The sequence below is a fragment of the Falco rusticolus genome, chromosome 14 (assembly GCF_015220075.1).
Source record: "Falco rusticolus isolate bFalRus1 chromosome 14, bFalRus1.pri, whole genome shotgun sequence".
Classification (NCBI taxonomy): domain Eukaryota; kingdom Metazoa; phylum Chordata; class Aves; order Falconiformes; family Falconidae; genus Falco; species Falco rusticolus.
Genome location: NC_051200.1, coordinates 12,595,933 through 12,616,465, shown reverse-complemented (window position 1 = coordinate 12,616,465; position 20,533 = coordinate 12,595,933). Strand labels below are relative to the sequence as shown.

At 47.6% G+C, this 20,533-nt stretch overlaps 1 protein-coding gene across 1 annotated transcript; it reads right to left on the bottom strand.

The window, feature by feature from the left end:
• Positions 1 to 72: 72 nt before the first annotated feature.
• Positions 73 to 12,328, bottom strand: PRPS1 (phosphoribosyl pyrophosphate synthetase 1). Its single transcript, XM_037408423.1, has 7 exons — positions 12,053 to 12,328; positions 9,215 to 9,398; positions 8,777 to 8,875; positions 6,890 to 7,014; positions 5,001 to 5,174; positions 4,169 to 4,328; positions 73 to 2,121 (listed from the first exon to the last, which is right to left on the bottom strand). Exons 1-7 carry the CDS (start codon positions 12,172 to 12,174, stop codon positions 2,029 to 2,031), a joined length of 957 nt encoding a protein of 318 aa, XP_037264320.1. The 5' UTR covers positions 12,175 to 12,328; the 3' UTR covers positions 73 to 2,028.
• Positions 12,329 to 20,533: the final 8,205 nt, after the last annotated feature.

Genomic DNA, 20,533 nt, shown 5'->3' with positions numbered 1-20,533 from the left:
ACCTCGCAAGTGACTGAACTCAGAAGATGCACATCACCTTTGTGAAGCGATGCATTTATAGGCAGAGGCCATGTTTTTTTAAATAAAAGTTTAATTCCTTCATCAGGTCTTAAGTTTAAACACAAATGCTGCTGAAAATCCTCACACCGCTGCTCCGATGTCCTGGCTCTTGGCTCTCAGGGCATTGGCAGTGCAGCAGCAGGGGCTCCGATACAGGCGGCAGGAATCAGACACTCTGTAGAGCTCAGTGCAGGATGCAAAGCAAAGAAGCAAGACACATACACTTTCCAGACAAACACCAATTCTTATACAAAAAGAAAAACCCTACAATGTAATAGAAGTGTTAACATTGCCACCGGACAGGAGTTCTAGGAAGGGAGAGAAGTCTTCAGTGAAAGGCACAACTAAAAGTAGTACTTCCCTAGATCTTAACCAAGTCTTTCAGTTCCATTTATACCCCAGCCCCTAGCCTCTTGAAGCCATGCTGGTTACTCTAGCAAGTAATTTCAAGTTCTTTTCCCCCATCCTCCAGCTCAAAAAAAAAAATATGAGTGCTTATAAAAACCAGAACATAAAACAGCTTTGTCTATAACCCCATCAAGAGTCCAGGAGAGACTTAACAGTTTACCTTACGATTGTCTGGTAGTTACCAAGTATTCAAGTTTCAGATGATAATTATTAGATTGAAGAGCCTCAGCCAGCTCTAGTTTTGGTATTTTTCCTTCAGGCACTTTGCCTGTCAGGTTGGTGTTAGATCTACAGTTTTCCCAGTACTATGTATCACCAGCCTCTTCAACCCATTGCTGTAAGCACTCATTAGCAGCATCAGACCCACTCCAAGGGCTTCTTCAGGTTCTGTAGTCCTGCAACCTCCTGTGCTCCTTGGCTTACGATCTTTTGCAAGGAGCAACACTTTTAAGGCAAGGCAGACAGTGACCAGGACACGCAACCAGAATGCATCAGGAACTTACAGGACAACAGAACTGCAGGCAATGAGAGGCTAGGACAGCTGGACACAAAGCTCTTGTGTATTAGATCACCCCAGCATTTGAGCAGGCACTTGCTAGATGCAACAACCAAGCTACTATGGGATAAAGAGGCTCAGTCTACTAGTGTACTGGTAAAAAAAACAGATCAAGGATTTGCACAGCAAGTCAAGGTGCAGCTATAGTATGACAGCAGTCCTCTAGTCACCAGCAAGGCTAACAGTAAGCTGTGAAACTGAGGAACTGGTTTTAGCCTACACTAGAAACCGAAGCACACTACCACCACAAGTCCTCTACATAAGAGGGAGAAGAATGCTTGTCCAGGATGCACCTTCACCACCAAGCTACACAGCAAGGCAGTACTGCACAGACTATGCTCTCACCTTCACTTTGCTGTGTAGTACACTAAAGGGTATTTAATTTCATCAATAATTAAGATGAAGTCAAGTTTGCAAGCTACACTGATCTCCTTTCATGGGAGGAAGCTGCAGAAGACCCACCTCCCAGGTGTCTCCCAGGGCTTCACCTAGGGTCAAAGCTTGGCCAAGATACAAGCCTTCCCCATGGCTTTTCAAGGGCTTCTGTCAGGTATAGAGTGGTAAGACAGCCAGCAGTCTCTCAGGCTCTTGCTGTAGATCCATATCAGCATGTCCTAGGGACCTCTACTTCCCAAACAATTTGGAGTGCACATGCTAGATCATCTAACCCTGCCCACAGACAAACCCTCCCCCTTCCCCCATCTCAAAATAATTGTGGCAATTAGCCATGTGTCAGTCCTGCTCTCCACAGATCTAAAGAATAGAGTCAGTGCTACTGATGAGCCTCAATGCACAGGGTTGCTGGTGGAGTTGGAGTGTTACAGGGATGAGCTTCCCCCCTCCAGCCTCCCAGTGCTGGGATCAGAGCCAGTAAGCCTGACTTAAGCAGGAGGAGCTGTGGAGAACTGCACTGGAACAAGCAGGGTCTTCTACTGAACTTTACAACAAGCTGAACAACTTTTGGTTTTAAAAAAAGCCACACAAGCAGCAGCTGACATCTGTTGTTATAAAGGGACATGGCTGAATAGGTAGGAGACAGATTCCCCATTATGAGTCCTCCTGATGGCCTCCGCAAGGATCATTGAGATGTCAATCACCTGGAGAGGAAGAGAAATGGATCAGCTCACTGAGAACATCACGCCTGGAAGAAAAGCTGGTAAGTCAGGAAGAACTTAAAGAGTAAACTCATCACCCAGATTTATAATATGCCACATGCAGACAAATTAAATCCCAGTCCTGTGTAGAATTCATTACATGAAGTTCTGAAGATATTCTACATACAGTTCTACAAGAATTATTTCACTGTTGACCTTTGTCAGGATGACAGCCTGTCACCTTTCTTCGCTGAACTCCCTAAGCTCAGTCTGTTTACCCTAGGACTATTTTAATCACTTTGTGTAGGTTGCAGAGAAGTTAGGGGAGTCTAAATCAAGATCAGATCACTTCCCTTGAGTCAAAAGGCTTTACTATCACCACCAGCAGTCTACAGATGAAGCTACATGCTGCAGCTCAGCTCTCAGTTATTGCACTGGCTCTGCCTGGCAGGGTAATCCAGTCAACAGGAGGGGGGTGGGTGGGAAAATCAGGTCTCTAAAACTCTAAACCCCAGCAGCTAAAGCATTATGATATATGCAGTCTCAGTAAGAAGCATGGAGTTCATGGTGCATTAAGGAAACCAAGTGAAATCATATTTAACATTCTTTTTTCCAGATAGTTTGCCTCCTAAGAAAGAAAACACACTTAAGAGCTGCAGAGCAGACAGAGCATGAGACTTACAACAAATTCTTCAGCTCTGTATTTCTCAACACTGAACATCAGATGTTAGTGTAAAGGAGTGAAGTGTTAAGTGAGAGCCTGAACAACAACTCCACTGCTGTCTTTGGCTACAACTTTTTACAAACTGATCACCTGTTTAGCATTTTGCCTACATGAACAGTAACATGGAGCTCTGAAAGAAGTTGAAGCATCAGACATCTTATAGATGTGCTCAGTTGTAGGAACATCATCCAGAAAATAAGTGTTAAAAAACTTGCAACATGATAGCAGGCTGCAATGGGCCTATAACTTACTTCCAAAAGCAGCTTAAAATTTACCGGAGTTCGATCAGTTGAGCTTTTTCAACAATACCCTAGTACTGGGGAACCTGTTACACTTAGAACAATACTAGCTGAGTCTTAGCAGTGCCATTCACTTTCCAGAGCTTCTCCAAATACCTGTTTCCTACACATCTGTGCTGTGACACTAGTATTTAGGATGTCCTTAGCTGTGTGTATACTACAGCAGTAACTGAAACTTTTGATGGACCTATTATGCCTGAATGCTCAGGTCAAGCTGCAACTTCCAGCTGTCCATTAACACAGGAAATCCTCAAGTTCTGCCTAGCTCAAGCTGTATAGCCATTTTTTTTTTTCCTTCCAGGAAAAGTCAGTCTCAGCTTGGGAAACAGAATGTCACAGTGTTCTTCCTAAATGGAAAGCCAAAGACACAGAGTGACCATCGAAAGACCAGCTTTCATACAGATTGTGAACTTTGTTGTTTATCTTTGGCAAGTATCTGAACATTGTACCATTGAACTGTGTCAACTGTTCTGAAGTCAAACCAGCAAGATGTGTCCATGGGACAAGACTGCACCCTCTCTCCAGCTCACCTGCACTATTATGACCACACATGAAACATTCACCTTCCCAGGACCAGGCCTACTTTGCCTCACAAAAGGATGGGACACTCTGCTTAAAGTGCTGGGCACTAGGTTACACAACTGAATCTGACATTATCAACTTCAAAAGTTCTTATCTACTTCTGCTTCAGTATGTCATCAGCATATCACTCCCCCCAAATGTACAGATACAACTGCTTGTTTTCATCATAGCCCCATTAGATCAGTCATCCGATATAGGTAAAACAAGCCCTGAAAAAGATTACTTAAGTTAACATTAAGAGCTAGATTAGAAGCTGCATTTTATCAGTGTAACAGGTCTGTTATCCCACAGCAAGAGGGACAAGAGAACTAGTCAACACTGCCACTGATTCTAGTACAAATGAAACTGCTGCAAGCACTAGACAGTATTATGGGGTTTTCCCCTCAGAGGGACAGGCAAGTGCTGCCACCCTTCAGCAGAGACAGAAGAAAAAGTAGATGCTCACCTGGATTTTAGGGCACTGCTTCATCTTGTCCTCCTGGGGTATTGTGTTTGTGACTACAACTGCCTCAAAACAGGCATTGTTGATCCGAGAAATTGCTGGCCCAGAAAAGATCCCATGAGTTAAGATGGCATAAACTTTGGTGGCTCCAGCTGACACAAGCCTACAAGGGTGGAAAAAGGAGAAGGGTAAGAAATTCCTAGCAAGTATTAAACTGACATTAGTACAGGGCACATGGTAAGCATCAAAGGAGACAATACCATATGCTTAGGGCACTGGCTACCTTTGATTTCCCCCCTCCAGCCCACTATTGATTTGGGGGAACAAAACAGTTTAACAAGTACCATAAAATCCCCAACAGTCAAAGTAAGCATTAAAAAATTTGTTCTTAGCCATGGGACATTTGTACTAGATCATACCAATCACCTTTTGTGATTTTTGGCAACACAAGGTAACAGTGTTGCATATGCTGGCATTTGTACTGTAGAAGTCTTCTAAGCTTTTCAAGCTTGGATACCTTTCTTTTAAAAGAAATTCAGATGTATGACCTTCAGTTGATGGACCAGACAGCACTTAGTTCTACCCAGCGTAGTAAGTGATGGTCTAGTGGAAGTCACTTCCAGCACAAGTATTTTTCAAATAAAAGACACTATGGTCTTCTAGCTATTCCTTCTGTGAGAACTTTAGGGTTTTTACTTATTTTGTACGACATTAGAGTTAATACCAGAAACTGTACGTTACTTTGAAATTTGATGTGCAAATAATCTGATTAACTCATTGCACAGTTTTCACTAACAATAGGTTTCTGATTTAGGAAATGGTCAGTCCTACTCACTTGTCTGCAGCATGACAGATGGTACCACATGTGTCTGCCATATCATCTACCAGAATGGCTACTCTGTCTTTCACATCACCCACCAACACCATGCGATCCACTTCATTGGCCTTCTTGCGCTCCTTGTGAATGAGGGCAAAGTCTACATTCAATCGATCTGCGATGGAGGTCACCCTGAAGGGAGAACAGTTTCCAAACACCACTTATTTCCACACAACAGCTTCAATTGAATCTCTTAAAACCATTAAGCACAAACTGCCACCACACCTGTTACTGTTCCCAAGCAATTAATAGAAGTCACTCTGCCACCTCAGTTTCCCTTCAAGCAGTTAAACTGCAATCTCTGATCTCGCCTCTCCTGATGACAGCAACTAGATTAAGTCTTTTATCCTAACCACTGTAAATTATTTTGCATTTAAAGCTTAAAACAAACCATAACCAGCAAGTCTGGCAAACCTAAAGTGATCAGAATATGCTTGGGAGGTTGTCACCTTTATAACACTACACTGGAAGGACATAAGTTGCACTATGACAGGCATCTGCTTCCACTCATATAAGCATTCAACTGTCACACATGCAAGTGCTGACACAGAGATAGTGGCAGGACCACACATCCAAGAAACCCAAGTCTACCACCTTACATTTACTTTGGTTAATGTGACTGCAGAGCAACCTTACCAGAGGGTCCTAAACTTTATATATACTGATGAGTAGCAAAGAGTTTTGATGTATTAAGAGCTAGAATAAAATGCACATGCCCCTAACATTCTACACTTGACATGAGCAGACTCCTAGCCTCAGTAAATCAGATTCATCACCTTGGGAATCCTACACAATTTATGAACTGTTTACTGAAGTATTTAGTTCTGCAGTATCTCCATAAAATACTGCACCAGCCAAGATCAACACATTTCGGTTTAAGTGGCTTTTGAAGAGTATTTTCAGGAGTAAGATTATAGCTGGCTGACTTGGCACTTCATTTACTGCATTATGCAACAAGCTACAGAAGCAGCTGAATATAGAAATGGTCTTGTCCAATACATGGGCCACAACAGAGCTAGAAGAGCTACAGCAGCCTACAGCAAGTATCACTTGGCTTTTTATAACAGATAGCTTAAAACACTATAAAGTATGTGAATCAGGTCAGCACACCCCAACATTTTGGTGTTGCAGTCCTGGATTAAAGAATACAGCTGCATCCCTTTGCTGTTCACTTGTAGCAGCTATAGAGAAGCATCAAGGAACAGCTTCATTTCCCCTAATAAGCACCTGAGAACATTCTGAACTGCCCAGAAACCAGCATGTTTGTCTGCACAAAGATGGGAGATTGTCAGACTATTCAAGTAGGAATGTGCTATAACATATGCTGCTGCTTTTTGGAAAGGAACCATCTCTTATCTCCCTTGCTCTCAGGGAAGAGTAGCAGCAGGCTTAAGTATCCAGCTAGATATTAAAATCAAGAGCATAACAAGAAAATGTCTCAATAGACTAAGCTTAATACTGCAAAGAAAACAGCCTGGATAAAAGTATATCATTAGCCAGCAGCAATAACCTTGTCTTGGCATAGGGGTATGAGCTACATGATTCACTCCTTCAGCCTGCATAACTACCCTTCCACAAAAAACAGCTTTATCCAAGGGATGTACTAATCGCACAATTCCTACCTATGCAGCTGTGGTTCTAGAAGCTATTGAACTCTCCACATAGCTCAAGAAACCTTCTAGACATTCCCTAGGAAGGGTATCCACCCGCTCTTCACTAGATGCCAAAGACCCTTACAGAAGGCAGACTGACAGAGGAATCATGTTTTAAGAATAGCATCATGAGCACTCTCAGGACTTCAAGTAGACACAGAAGCAGCACCTCAAGCTAGCTGTCTGACAGCTTACCTCTTGGCTCCACCAGCATCTGGTGAAACAATGGTACAGTTCTTCCACTCTGCAATATTCTCTTTGATCCATTTAAGTACAGCAGGCTCAGCATACAAGTTATCAACAGGGATATCAAAAAAACCCTGCAAGGAAGATGACAGGAACAGATGTAGTTGAAGGTCACATTCCAAAAACAGTTGGAAGAAGCCTTCTATATGATCAGGCATGCAGCCACTGCCTCTCCACAGCTTTCAGCTTTTTTCTACTTCCCTTAATGCAAGGGCAGTAGTCTTTAGGATACACAGAATAGTAATGTAAGAAGTCTTCAGAGCCAAAAATAGTTTAGCAGCATAAATAGCTCTTTACATCAGACACCTTTACAACATGGAACTACTTCTATCCTAAGAGGGTGCAGAAAACCAGCATCAACCACACTCATTTTGTAAACAGGCAGCTAGCTGCTCTGAAAAGCAAGCTTTAAAGCTCATTACCCAAACTGTTTGCATCTACAGGTAACCTATGAAAAAGCCTTGAGTAACATTTGCTTTTAAACTAATGCAGTGAGTTCCATAACTTTACACTGACCCAGCAGACTCCTCCAGGTAAACCTCAAAGGTCACTAAAAGCCAGAAGTTAATCCTGGACAGGGAGTAACAGGCAAGAGAGTGGGGGCAGCGACTTTAGAGGAATGCTTCAGGGTATATATAGGGGACAGTCCTTCCTACAATCATTCCTCCTGCACTCAGCAGCCCAGCAACCACAAGAACCAGGCTAAAACCAGCCAGATGCTGGAAGCTTACAGACACAAACCCAATTATTCAATCAAGTGTCACCATTGGTGCTGGTGAAAGGTCAACCCTGTGGCACACGTCACAACTTCAGACTTCCTAAGGAAGAGACACAGCCCTTTGGGCTCTGTTCTTTTACTTCATGCTCTTCCTGAAAGTCTTCTCAGCTGTGCTCCCATAGATTCCTCCCCCACCCCCCCTGCCCCCCATCTGAGACAAAGTATTTCTGGGCAAAATTATACTGAAGTGTAAATGGCTGCATTTTCAACTGTTAATTTTAACAGCCAACCCACCTACTGCACCAGGCTGTAGATATCTTACCCTTCTGAATCAGTGTTTGCAGCAATACAAGATATCTTTCCCACTGCCACACCTCTCGGCTGCACTGAGTTGGTTTCTTGGTCTCAGAGCACTTGCTCAAGGTGAAAATAACACTGATAATTTAACAGCTTGCTGTCCCTCCTCTCCCTGGTACACGCTCTTGTCAGTTCTTATACAGCTCAGGTCAAGATTTCAATTGCTCTGTGAGACTATTCTATTCAGTAAGCCAGCAAAACCCATGAATAACTTTCAGTTCACTAGCAGCTTGGGAGAGAACCAAAGTGCCCTATGTGGAAGGGTGGCACTGAATGGATACAAGTGGGATGGCCCATCTTGTCAGCTGAACCCTCACAAGCAGCTGGTGCCAGTACACCTGGAGGCAGAGCTAGCACTGCTTGCTTCTCCCTGAGAATTCAGTAAATATCAGAAACCTCTACTCAATATTCAAGGACACTTGATAAAGCCATTCTTAATCTCAAATTCCTCAAAGGACCAATAAAGAATACACAGTGTCACTGTGTGGCAATAGAGTTGCACGGATCATTTACTAGCCCAATATTCATTTACACATGATTCAATATGCTCAGTCTGATCAAGAAGATCTATAATTTCATTTACAGATGAACCTGTTACCCATCTCCCCATCCTCTTCTGATTCTGCAAGTCCCTTCTAGTCCCATGTTCCCAAGTCCTGATTTCTGCCGTGTCTATAAGAAAGCAGACCACTGGAAAGCCTGCAAGGCAGTGAAGAGGCTCAGCCTGGAGCAGGTAAGTACTTCCCCATTTCAGCTCCTACCTGAATCTGAGATGCATGCAGGTCCATGGTGATTATATGATCTGCACCTGCCACAGACAGCATGTTTGCAACCAGCTTGGCAGATATTGGAGCTCGACTCTAGTAGAGGAAAATAACAACCCAGTATTTAAGACAAGTTTAACTCCATCAAGATGTCAGTCTTCCACTTCTAGGGAATGATTCACAAGCAGTTACTAAAAGGAGTACTCATTAACATTGCATCTTTTCATCAGCTGGAGATTACAGCTTGGTGTATTTTCAAGAACTACTACTTTATGAAAAGACATTTGCAGTCCAATTCCCTGAGGTTTAAAGAAATTAAAATAAGTTTTATCTCCTCCTCTACATATTCAACTTCACCTAATTTCCATTCAGCAGTCAGGACTTAGATGATTTGCATTCATTTTTCCCAGCAGAAACCTTTACCACATCCCTTACCTTGTCCTTTTTGTCCTGCCGAGCATACGGGAAGCAGGGTATGACAGCTGTGACTCTGCTGGCTGAGGCAATCTTACAGGCATTTATCATGATAAGGAGCTCCATCAGATTGTCATTGATTTCACCACAGCCACTCTGCACAATGTAGACATCCTCCCCGCGTACACTCTCACCTATTTCCACACTGAGAACAGATGAGGAGAGTTGTATCCAAATACAAATCAAAACACAGCCATTACATATGCCTCTAAGGTAACCAAGGGATTGCATTCCCAAGGGTCTGTGGGTGACTGTGTGATATAAACAGGGATGCTGAGCAGGAACGCTGTTGCTTATTTGCTTAGTACCCATTTTACATCACTCACTGCTCAAATTTAAAGGTTCAGTCAGTAAGGCTAGGAGCACTCAGCCTGTACTCCCAATTTCAACACAAGCTGAGCATGCAGACACCCTAGAACAGGCCTTGCTCCCCCTGAATCAGAAGTAAACTACCTCAGCTAAAAGCAGCAGCATACAAAGGAAGCAAGGATAATAGCAGATAAAGCCAAGCCAAACCTCTACCAGAAGCTATGCTGTAACCGATTATTAGATTTAGAGTCATAACAGCTATTCACAGGCTTGAACAGAGAAGCCCTCCAGCATTTCACTTTGGAAAGGCTCTTGGGGTTCATTTCCTCCTGCATGTAATGCACGCTAATCCTTGCTGATGAAGGGACTGAATACAAGCCAAAGGCAGTTTGCTGATGGCAAACAGGACCAGCTTCAGCACGTGTATCAAGACACCTGCACCAGAGGCAGAGTTGGAAAGAAAGCAGTAGTCTTTGGCTTGAGGTTTCAGACAGGGCAATGCTGCTTAAGGCCTTTTGTAGGAACAGATTAACTACCGAGTACTTCCAACATTTCAGTTTAGAAAAGCCTGCCACAGATTTGGAAGTCACCAGGAGTCAGTCTGCTGAGGACAAGTGTCTTCCACTGTTTCTTTCTTCCTGCACTCAGAGATGCTCACCCCATCTGCAGATGGCTACCACACCAAACTCTAGGAACAAGCAGACAATTGCCTAATCAGCTCTTAACGACTTCATTTATAGGTAGGGTACCTATAAATAGGCAATTTAGGGTAGATTTCCAATTTTAATATATCATCCTCTGATCTTCACCCTCTCTTCTTCAGTGCTGTTGATTATTGCCAGGCATTTGTAGTCTTACTGCTCAATATCCATCAGCAAACTGCTGTCACCTTCACTGCACACTGGCTTAGAACATACACAAACCTCTCATGAAGAATTTCAAGCAGCATGAGAACTTTTGGCTAAGTTAGCATCTAGATTAACAGTAGTGGGTACACAAGTGCCATCTCTACCTGTACTTACTAACAGTCTAATACTGAGCTGATTCAAGACATTTATTGTCCAGAAGTACCAATTAACTATTCTGCTAAAACAATCTTTTTCTGGGAAGCATCTCCTCTTGCGTTTATTTTGTAACTAGACACTTATTAGGTCTTAAAGTCACATCACCTGCTGACATAAGAATCTGCTGGCTAGCCAACTGGACAGGTAAGTGCAGTTAATAAAGGGCAATGAGAACAGTGCGATGGCTGTGAATCGGACAGACTCCTTTTACACCTCTCCTCTACAACTCTTTGTATTACCCCTGGAGTTCACAGCTAAAAATCAACAGCCATGCAATAGAAATATTTTACATCACATGTATATCCTGGATTCTCCAGGAGAAGCCTCCTGTATCCAGAAGGAAGGAGTGGGTCGGAGCACTCATTCAAGGTTCTTTGTATTACACTGTGTGGTGTGTATATGCTTAATATGCTTCTCTAAACCAAGCTTAAGAGCTCTGAATAATTTTTAGCCTCTCTTTACATTTAGCTGCTTCTTCACATAGGAAGACAGCCAGAGTCATGAAGCAGAGAGATGGAAACGAGATGCATCTGAGGCTTCAGCACCTGGGCAGGACACAGACTGGATGGATGACTGCAACATGGGCTGCAAGGCACTGCCACCCTCCTACCTTTCCTGAGCAGTTTTATCGATGCCTTTCAGGCTCTGCTGCTCTCCGGGGCTGTTTGAAGGCCCCAGCTAACACCCTGAGCCGGCCACTGCCGAGCTGCCAGCCACGGCTGGCTAGGCTATAAGGATGGAAGGGGCTCCACAACGCGGGGGAAAGCCGGGGGGTGGGATTCCAGCAGCTCCCTGCCAGCTTCTGAGGCGGTGGGCCCTGAGCTCTGCCAGCCGGGGAGGGGGCACTGCCCCTGCCCGGCGGGAGCACTGCGGCCCCAGGCTGGAAACCGCCCGTGGGAGCGGGGCCCGCTGCGGCGTAGCGCGCCCCGCACACCGGCCCTTCTCGGCACAGGCCGCTAGAGGCTCCGCCGGGGCCGCGCCACCGGCCCGCACATGGCTCGCCCAGCCGGGAGCTCTCCAAGGAGCACCGCAGCCCCGGCCGCCCCGGCTCGTCCCGTTCCCCCTCGCCCAGCAAGCCCCGACCCAGCGGCAGGATCGCGGCACTGCCCCACGGTAAGGGGCGCCGGGCGGCAGCTGCTCTGCGGCGGCGCTGCACGGCGGCCCCTTCCCCGCGGGAGGCCCCAGGAGACCCGGCTCCGCGCAGCGCAAGGGCGGGACGCACCGGGGGTCTCCGGCCCCGCCGGCAGCGCCCAGGGCTGCCCCGTCCCGCCCGGCCGCCGCTGCCCCGCGGCTGGGCCCGGCCGCAAGGCCCGCCCGGCCCCGCACTACAAACCCCAGCGGCCCCCGCGCGGCGGCTGTGCGGGGCTCAGCGCGGCGGCGCCCCGCGGCCCGCCGGGAGCTGCAGTGCGGCCCCGCCCCGCCTCACCACGTCTCCTGGTTGCTGAACTTCTTCGTGACCACCTTGCCCAGCTCCAGGCCCAGGCGGTCGGCGATCTTCTGGGACAGGTCCTGGTGCGAGCTCCCGCTGAAGATCTTAATGTTGGGCATGGCGGCGGCGGCGCCCTTCTCCTGCGCGCTGCGGCCCGCACCGCACCCGGCTGCCGCGCGGGGACCCGCCCGCCTCCTGCGCGGGGACGCGGCACAGTGAGCGCGGGCCACACCGGGCGGCGCCTACTCCGCCATCTTACCCCTTCCCGCCGCCCGCGCGCGCCCTTTATAGGCTCCCGCCCCCGCGGCCACGCCCCGGCGCGCTCCCCATTGGTCCTCGGGCGGGGACGGGCAGGGCCCGCCCGCCCCCGCAGTGGCGCGAAAGGGCGGCGGGCGCGGCTCGGCGGCCCGAACGGCCGCCCCGGGAGGGAGGCGGGGTGTACGGCGGGAGGAGGCCTGCGATTGGTCGTCGCCTGGCCGTTTGGCCTGCGATTGGCCGGGTCGGCCGCGGCCGCAGCTGGCCGAAGGCCCTGCCCCACGTGGCCTGGCGGGGGGGACTGGACGGGGTTCGTTGGTGGCATGATTGGCAGCCCCCTCCCCCCCGCGGCCATGATGGCCGCCCGCGCTGAGGGGAGGCCCGGCGGGGCAGGGGAGGGGAAGCGGCCCGGCTCCTGGCGCAGGGCGCTGTGCCCGCGGCCCCCGGCGGCCCCTCAGCCCGCGGCGCGGCGCGGCGGGGCGGGGGTTACCTCAGCATGCCGCCGGGCCCGCGTCCGCCGCCTCCTCCGGCCGGCCCTGCCCGGCGCTCAGCAGCTGTCAGCGCGGCGCGATGCGGAGCCCCGTGGCATGCTGCTCCGCCGTGTCACACCGCACCCGCGTCAGCTCGCCGGGCTGCTGCACCCTGCGCTGCGCAGCCTCACCCCGCCGTGTCCCGGGCCGGGCCGTCACCGGGCGGCAGCACCCGCAGCCCCGCTCTGACCAGCGGCTCGGGGTGCGCGGCAGCACCCGCAGCCCCGCTCCGCGCCGCTCCCCCAGGCAAACCCCCGGCGCGGCGGCGGCCGGCAGCGCGGGCCCGTCGCCCGCCATTTCACGTTCCTCAGCGGTTGTCACAGGGGGTGCGCCCTCAGAGAAACTGCAGCTTCTCCCGCAGGAGCCCGGGCGCCTCAGGCGGAGGCTGCGCGGCCAGGGGCGGCGGGGCACCGGCAGCGGGGCAGCGGGAGCGGGCCAGGCCCCGGCGATTAGCTTCAAAGGCTGGGTGGGACCGTGTGTGTCGACACTATCAAATTCCAGCAAGTTTTTAATTTTTGAAGGATAGTGCTTATCTTCTTCGCTTTTGCTTTTTTGTCTCACATGCTTCTACCTGCCAAAATACAAAGAATTAACTTTTCTTTGCCCTCGCAGTATGCCGTGCTCCGTCTCTTTTCCTTTGGCCGAATCGTGACTTGATCTCGTTGCAAAAGCAAAACGATGGTATTGATGGTATCGGGCTGCATGTGCAGGGGCACTGACCTCCCGCATGTCCAACTAGTCCCGCTGCACTCCCCGCAAACTCCATGAGAAAAAAACACCATGATCACCATCATCAACATTTTCTGCACTTGTCCTCAGAATGTGCAGCAATACTTCCTGCTATTTATTTTTCTGTTAGAAATAGCCTTTGGCCACGTTTTGAGATCAAAACAATCATAATTGCAGTGGATACACTGGATCGCAGGCACCCCTTTCCCCCCTGTCTTCTGCATCATTGTTGAAGCCCATGTGAGTGCTACTTTTAACAGGCTAATTTAATTTCTGAGGGTTTTTTCACATTTATAATCAGGGGTTTGTACCTAATTCTGTAGTCCCCTGTCAACTTTCAGCTTGTGTGTCATTACATTACAATTAAATTAAAAAGCTAAATCAATTGATTAATTTAGCTTTTTCAAAAATAAACATTGTTTAAAGGTTTTTAAAATACACAAAACAAAGCCACAAACAGCTTCTTCAAAATTTGTATGCAGTTGTGTAATTCCTACTTGTTTTACTTGACTGTCTTGCAGAGAACAAACTTCTGCAATGAAATTGGCATTGGGAAGTTATTGCTTTGAATTCTTGAGAATTGACCCAGAAGAAACAGTCAGCAATTTACAGAGGCTGGCCACATTTTCTTTTATTTCCTCTTGCAACTATAGTGGCCCAAAACGCTGCTGTCACTGACCCCAAAGGCCAGTAAACTAATGATTACAAAATCCTACTTTTGAGGAAGTTTTCTGTAACCTTTTGTAGGGTGTCATTAAACTTGGAATTCATCTGGATTAAAATATATATTAATTGTCATACTTAGCACTGATGGAAACTGGAATATCAACATATGATAATTTTGATTTTTTGGGTGTAACTTTTGGTGTAGCAGCTTGTGAAATGCCATAATACACAGCAAATCCAAGGAATGGAGAAGGAAGAATACAGTGCTTTGCTTCTGATTTGTTGCTAACAAATCTTAGTAACACAGAAGAAAACTTCACTGTCAGATGGCAGCCCGGTGGTTCAAGTGATGGTGTATGTGGACACCTACCAAATTTCTAGCTTGCAGTAAATCCACATCAGTGTAGCCATTCTCTACTAATGACTCTGGTACTTTTGGCTGGAGGACACCTACAAAAATCCAGCAATTTTGTTGGCATTCTTATATGGGCCTTTCACAGTTCACAGCATTTTTTTCAAATGATAGTTTGGGATAATTGCAAGTTTTCAATGGCTGTTCTGTACATATTTTTCAGTGATAAAGCTACACAGTCTAAAAATAGCTTTCAAGGACTCTCTTCCTTGCAAAACAGACTACAAAAGGTTTGTTGCTGCTATTGCAGAATTTAGAAGATGGATAACTTCTTTCCAGTTCCTGAAGTATTTGTTTTGTTTCTGGATTTGAACCATTTGCTTGTCTTGGTTTAAATTCCATTCTGCCCCCCGCCCCCGCCCCAGCTCTTGAACACAGAATGAGTGTCTGCTGTGCCCCAGCATCCCTGTCCCCTCCCAGTTTATTGGTGAACCACCACTGGGAACCTGAGGCTGAAGGCAAGCAGGAGGTAGACTAAAACATGCAAATTATGCCCCTCTGACGAACTCTGAGTTTCCTCTATACACGGCTTTGTAGCATGTCTATCAGTTTCCTCCTGGGATCACTGAGATGGGATTTGCAGGAGTGAAAAATCTGACAAAAAATGCCATTAGATCCTTAATCCTGTAAACCAGGGACTGGCAAGCTTTCAGATGTAAAATCAAAGCCTTTTTTTGGTTTTCCTCTCCATTCTGATCTAGAGGCCAAGCATGCTTTTGGGAGCCCCAGTGAGCTGGGGGAAGCTGCCTCTCGGGAGGGAGGATTTTGCAAAGCTTCAAATGGATGGCACCACCTTCTCCTCCAAGACCAAAAGCCAGGGGCTGGGTGCTGTGGTTGCTCATTGTCTCTTCTCCAGCTCTGCATCATCTTGCTGCCTTGCAAAGCTCACAGCAGCGTTAAATGGCCGCGAGTGCCATCTAGGAAAAGTCCCTGCTGCCCTTCAGTGTTTCAGCTACCACAGTATCTTTGTAGGTTAGACAGCACTTTGGTTGAGAGGACAAAAGTCCACCTACCTTAGCGATTTATCAGTATCACTAGCAAAGCTCTTGGAACAGGATAATCTCAGAGATTTGACTGAGGAAAAGCTGTTCATGCACCAAAGTCCTAGTTAAACAAAGCCAAAAAGCTTCCTCGTAGGGATCCTCAGCCATAGCTCATCTACTAGCCGCTTGCATTGCCATCACTTCAAGAAGGGACAAGGAGAACCAGCTTTGAAGATGGAGTTATTTATCTGGTTCTTGGCCTAAATGGTACGAAGGGAGAGACTGTGTGGTTGAAAACCACTGGTCTGAGGGTCAGGTTGTCTGTCAAAGGACAGTTAGGGAAACGATCACAGCCTAAGTGGAGGCTGGATGTGAAAGGGCATTGGAGTATTTCAACTCTTGTGTTGACACCCTTATTCAGAATTAAAGTGCTAATTCTAATTGGCTTGCTTCATTCAGAAAGCAAAGTATAATAAATAGAATTATCCACTTCCAATCTAAATAGGTTTATTTAATTTTCCCTGTGGTTTATAATGGAGACAAGCACAAGCCAGTTTTGGTAGTGGAAAGAAAAAGCTTATAGCCTGAGCTGCTGCGTTCCCACATGTTTTGGGACTTGTGAAGTAAATTACTGTCCCCACTAAGGAGAACCTGGAAGCACACAAATGGCGAAATGCCCCTTTTTATTTACCCAATTCTATGGAGGTGCATTTTATCAGAAATACCTTTTGTGTTTCATGCCCTGAAAATATATTTTCCAGGAAGTTTTAAGCAGCCCATTAATACCAGCAAACTTCATGGTGATGTTGATCAAAACAAGTAGCCCTTGTCCGTCTCTTGGCACATTCCTGCATACAATTGCCACTCAATTACCACCAGCCACTTAATCAAGGACATATTTTCATGCAGAAAGCCTATGGCTGAGGATTGTTTTTTTTCTTTCTGTTGCCTCGTGATAGCACAGCCTCACAGCTGGTTCTGTTAATGAATAGCACTTGAGTAACACAAGGCTCTGCCCTTCCCCTTGGTGGCTGAAAGAAGGGTAGAAGCTAGAAAAAAGCAGAGGCCAAAAAGAGGGAGGCAGAAATAAAAACAGGCAAAGAAGGGGTGGGTGGATGAATAGGAAAGCGAAGGCTCAAAGAAATATGGATGCCAAAAAGGTATAGGAAGCCTCCAAGGGGTGCGACAGCAAAAGGGAGTGGGAAGTCAGAGAGGTGTGAGGCCAAAAAGTGGTGGAAGACTGAAAAGGGATGTAGAGGTTGAGAAGTTTGGGGTGAAAAAGCGGGAGGAGGCCAAAGAGGAGGTGGCAGCTCTTGGCATTGGGACTCTATGAGCGCACGATGTACGCCGGCCTCACAAATGTCTCAATGAGGCTGCTTAGCACCTGGAAACTGCTCGTGATGGCGGAGAGCATGTGGGTAGGGCTCTTGTCGACGGCTGCCACGCGGCGGCAGGATGCCCGAAACTCCTTGAACTGGAGGGCGAGCTCTTGCTTGTACTCAGCCAGCTGGGAGATGTAGGACTTGCAGTCCCGCACGTCGGGGCTCACCACACACTGCCTCAGGATAGTCAGCAGCTCGTTTGTGTCCAGCTGCACTTGCAGAAACCCATTGGGAAAGCTGTAGGCATGGCCTCGAAGGGTGCTGATTTTTGCCAAGCTGCCCTCAAAACTGGAGGTCCTTAAATCTATTTCCTGGGTCTGGCTGTCATTGGGACTGCTGTAAGCTGCCGTGCAGGGAGCTGCAGCACAGCTTCGCTTCACTACGTCTTCTGGTTGCTGAACTTCTTCCTGACAACCTTGCCCAGCTCCAGGCCCAGACCCTGAGGCGAGCTCCCGCTGAAGATCTCACTGTTGGGCATGGCGGTGGTGGTGGTGGCAGCGGCGGTGCCCTCCTCCTGCGCGCTGCCGCGTGGGGATGCAGCACAGTGAGCACGGGCCAGGCCACGCCACGCCTACTCCGTCATCTTACCCCTTCCCGCCGCCTGCGTGCGACCCGGCAGTGGTGTGAAAGGGCAGCGGGTGTGGCTTGGCGGCCCGAACTCCGGGGCATGAGGCATAGGGCAGGCGGAGGCCTGCGATTGGTCGTCGTCTGGACGTTTGACCAGTGATTGGTCAGGGCGGCCGCGGCCAGAAGAAAAGGCGGGAGGAGGGGGAGGCTGCGGCACGGTGGGTGAGGCGGGAACTGAGGCTGAGGAGAAGAGGCGTCAGAGGAGGGCAGGGCACGGCATCCACCAGGGAAAAGCACACCGTTTGTCAGGAAAAGGAGAAAACTTTGGGAAATAAACGGTATTTTAAAAAGTTTCCAGTAGAAACAATAGAGACTTAGGGATAAAAATCTCTGAAGGATCCTGACCAGTCTCTTTGTGTTTCTGATCTTTCTACTCAGCATTTTTTGCTATGCCTCTGTAAGGAGCCCAGTTAAAAGTATGAGGATGGAGTCCTGTTGCTGTAGCAAGAGGTGCATATTCATTAGATTCAGGAGTATTTCCAAGGTACTTTTCAAAAGTGGGATTTAGTGGAGCGTTATGAAGTGCCCTGGACCGTGTGCGAAGAGCCGGTGCATGTCCCCAGCCCTTTTGTCTCTCTCCCCAGCCCTTGGCATGTGCCACAAACCTCAGAGGAACAGCACTGGGATTTCTGCCACTTTGGACACAGTGTGTTTGCTTTTTAATCACTTTATAATCCAGCTGCAGAAAACGCCCTCCCTGTTCACTCTGTGTCTGGGTGATACTGCAAGGGGCACGGTCTCAGCTTGGCTGGAAGGCTGTGCAGTCACTGCTGTGGAATAAGGCATGGATAGGGTCCTCATCTGCCCATACCTTGACATGGAATCACATAGCCTGACACAAAAAACTTCTGGGAAAGCTTCCTATCATGTGTATGGACTGTTTTCACAGACACTAAATAAGGTTAGGTGATGTAAATAAATTGAAATACCTGTCTTCCCTGGCAGATTTCTCCTGTGTCCATTTAAAGCCATGGGTGTCCCGGCCAGCTCCACTGTGTCTGCCTATGTGTGGAATTTGTTAGGATGTTTTACACAGGAAACCAGACGTTGTGCTTTAAATGAGGATAAAATTTAGACATTACTCATTTCTATTTGACTGTCAGCTCCCTTGGGCATGATGAAAGCAGCAGTGGGTCCCAGCTATTCAGCTTGCCCTGCTGTTGTATCTGGGGCTGCTGTGATTCCTGTGTAGTGTTGCCAGGACCTTGGAGAGGATGGAAATCCCGACAGGAGAATGCGGCCACTACGCCGTGGGGATTAGAGTTCAAAGTGCTTTAAATCGCGGTGCCCGGTTGTCTCCAGCTGACAATGACCAGCAAAGTCCACAGAGACACAAGCAATTTTATCCAAACCTATCTTGGGACTACTGCTTGAGGTCTGCTCATTTTCCAGCTCCTGTTTTTGATGCTTTAACTCCTGAAAGCCAAGTCTTCTGTTTTTCTCATGTATAGCAGAGGGACCAGCACTAACCCAGTTTGTCTTCCTTTTCTATCCGTTGTCACTGATAGAGCCCTGGTGAGGACTCCTTGAGAGTGGACATAATTTAGAGAAGATTAAGGAAGGGAGCAGACTAGGGGAGTGCAATGACATCAGACCGTCATGAATGCATGTTGTGGCTGAGCAATGCTCATGGGGGCTTTGAAGGCCCTGGAGGATATCTGCACCAGCTGTAACGCTACAGCCAAAAACTCAGGGCAAAGGCCGTGTGAGAAGGGCAGTTACTGCCGATGCTGCTCTGAGGGGGTGCTAAATGGCAGGCGAACACAACCTGCCACACTCAGGCAGATTGCTCTGATGGGAGGGGATGGAGAAAAATTGATTTATCTTTATGCACACACACCTGCAAAACAATGTTGTCCTTTTCTGAGAACCATATGCTTTGCTTTAACTTGCTGGGGGACGGTGGCTTCAAACTGAAGAAATGCTGATGCTGAGAACAAAGCAGTCTGCAGGAAGATAAATTAGATGGACAATGAAATGGGAGCTAGATTGGGGGAAAAAATTACTTTTAATTCCCTGTGCTGTGTAACTGAGATGGAGTTTTTTGAAAAATCTAGGATTCAAAACCATTAACATTTTACCTGAATTATTTCCTTTAGGAGTACTTAAAAGTGCCCAACAGAGTGAGGCGGCAGGGACAGCACCTAAAAGAAGAGTACAACAGTAGAGGCAGGGTTTCTCCATCCTTCTCAGGCTTGTACCAGTATAGCTCCTCGCTTCACAAAGGGACATTTGACTGATCCTGGAGCACATACACGTAACAGTGTATGTGTACAGGTAACAGTGTGCTGTGAAGAAACAATTTCTTTCTGATGGGGTGCCGATTGTCCACTAGATGGTACTAACCATCGACTCTGAAATGCTGATTGAACTGGCTACTGTCAATAGTATTTTCAGGCTCTGGGGGTTTTTAGAAAACCTCTCGGTTTTTCCATTTTTTTTGATCCATACCCAGCTTTATAAATAGGTGTGCTTTGTCCCATTCAGTGTCATCATTAGTTAGTTCAGCATGCAAAATGGTGTGATGCAGATTAAAATAACGACCTGGAGGCACAGAGAATGCGTGTGAGTCTTGACTGCTGCCGCCTTTGCTTTAGACAACACCTTCAATCCCCATACAGAGAATGACCCAGTTGCTAAGGTTTTTTTGTGTTGGATCTTTATCAGACTTGGCTTTTATAGTTCCTGTAGGCTTTGGGGCACATAGAGGGCACACATCAATGCCTTCCTGATAAATAGAGAGTTCATTGTGCCAAGAAAAACGTGTCCCCAGAGAGAACAGCCATCTGTAGCTAGGAAACTGTTTGCTTTGCTCAGATTTCTCCCCCGTCTGGCATTACGCTTTTGCTGGGCTTTCCTCTGCAGACACACCTGAGCAGTTCCACAGGGCAGCA

Coding starts and splice junctions, on each gene's coding strand:
- PRPS1 (XM_037408423.1), bottom strand. CDS start 12,174: ATGCCCAACATTAAGATCTTCAGCGGGAGCTCGCACCAGGACCTGTCC. Junction 5,175..6,889: donor GATGCTGGTGGAGCCAAGAG/GTAAGCTGTCAG, acceptor TTCTCCCTTCAG/GGTGACCTCCATCGCAGATC. Junction 4,329..5,000: donor ATCTGTCATGCTGCAGACAA/GTGAGTAGGACT, acceptor CCACCCTTGTAG/GCTTGTGTCAGCTGGAGCCA.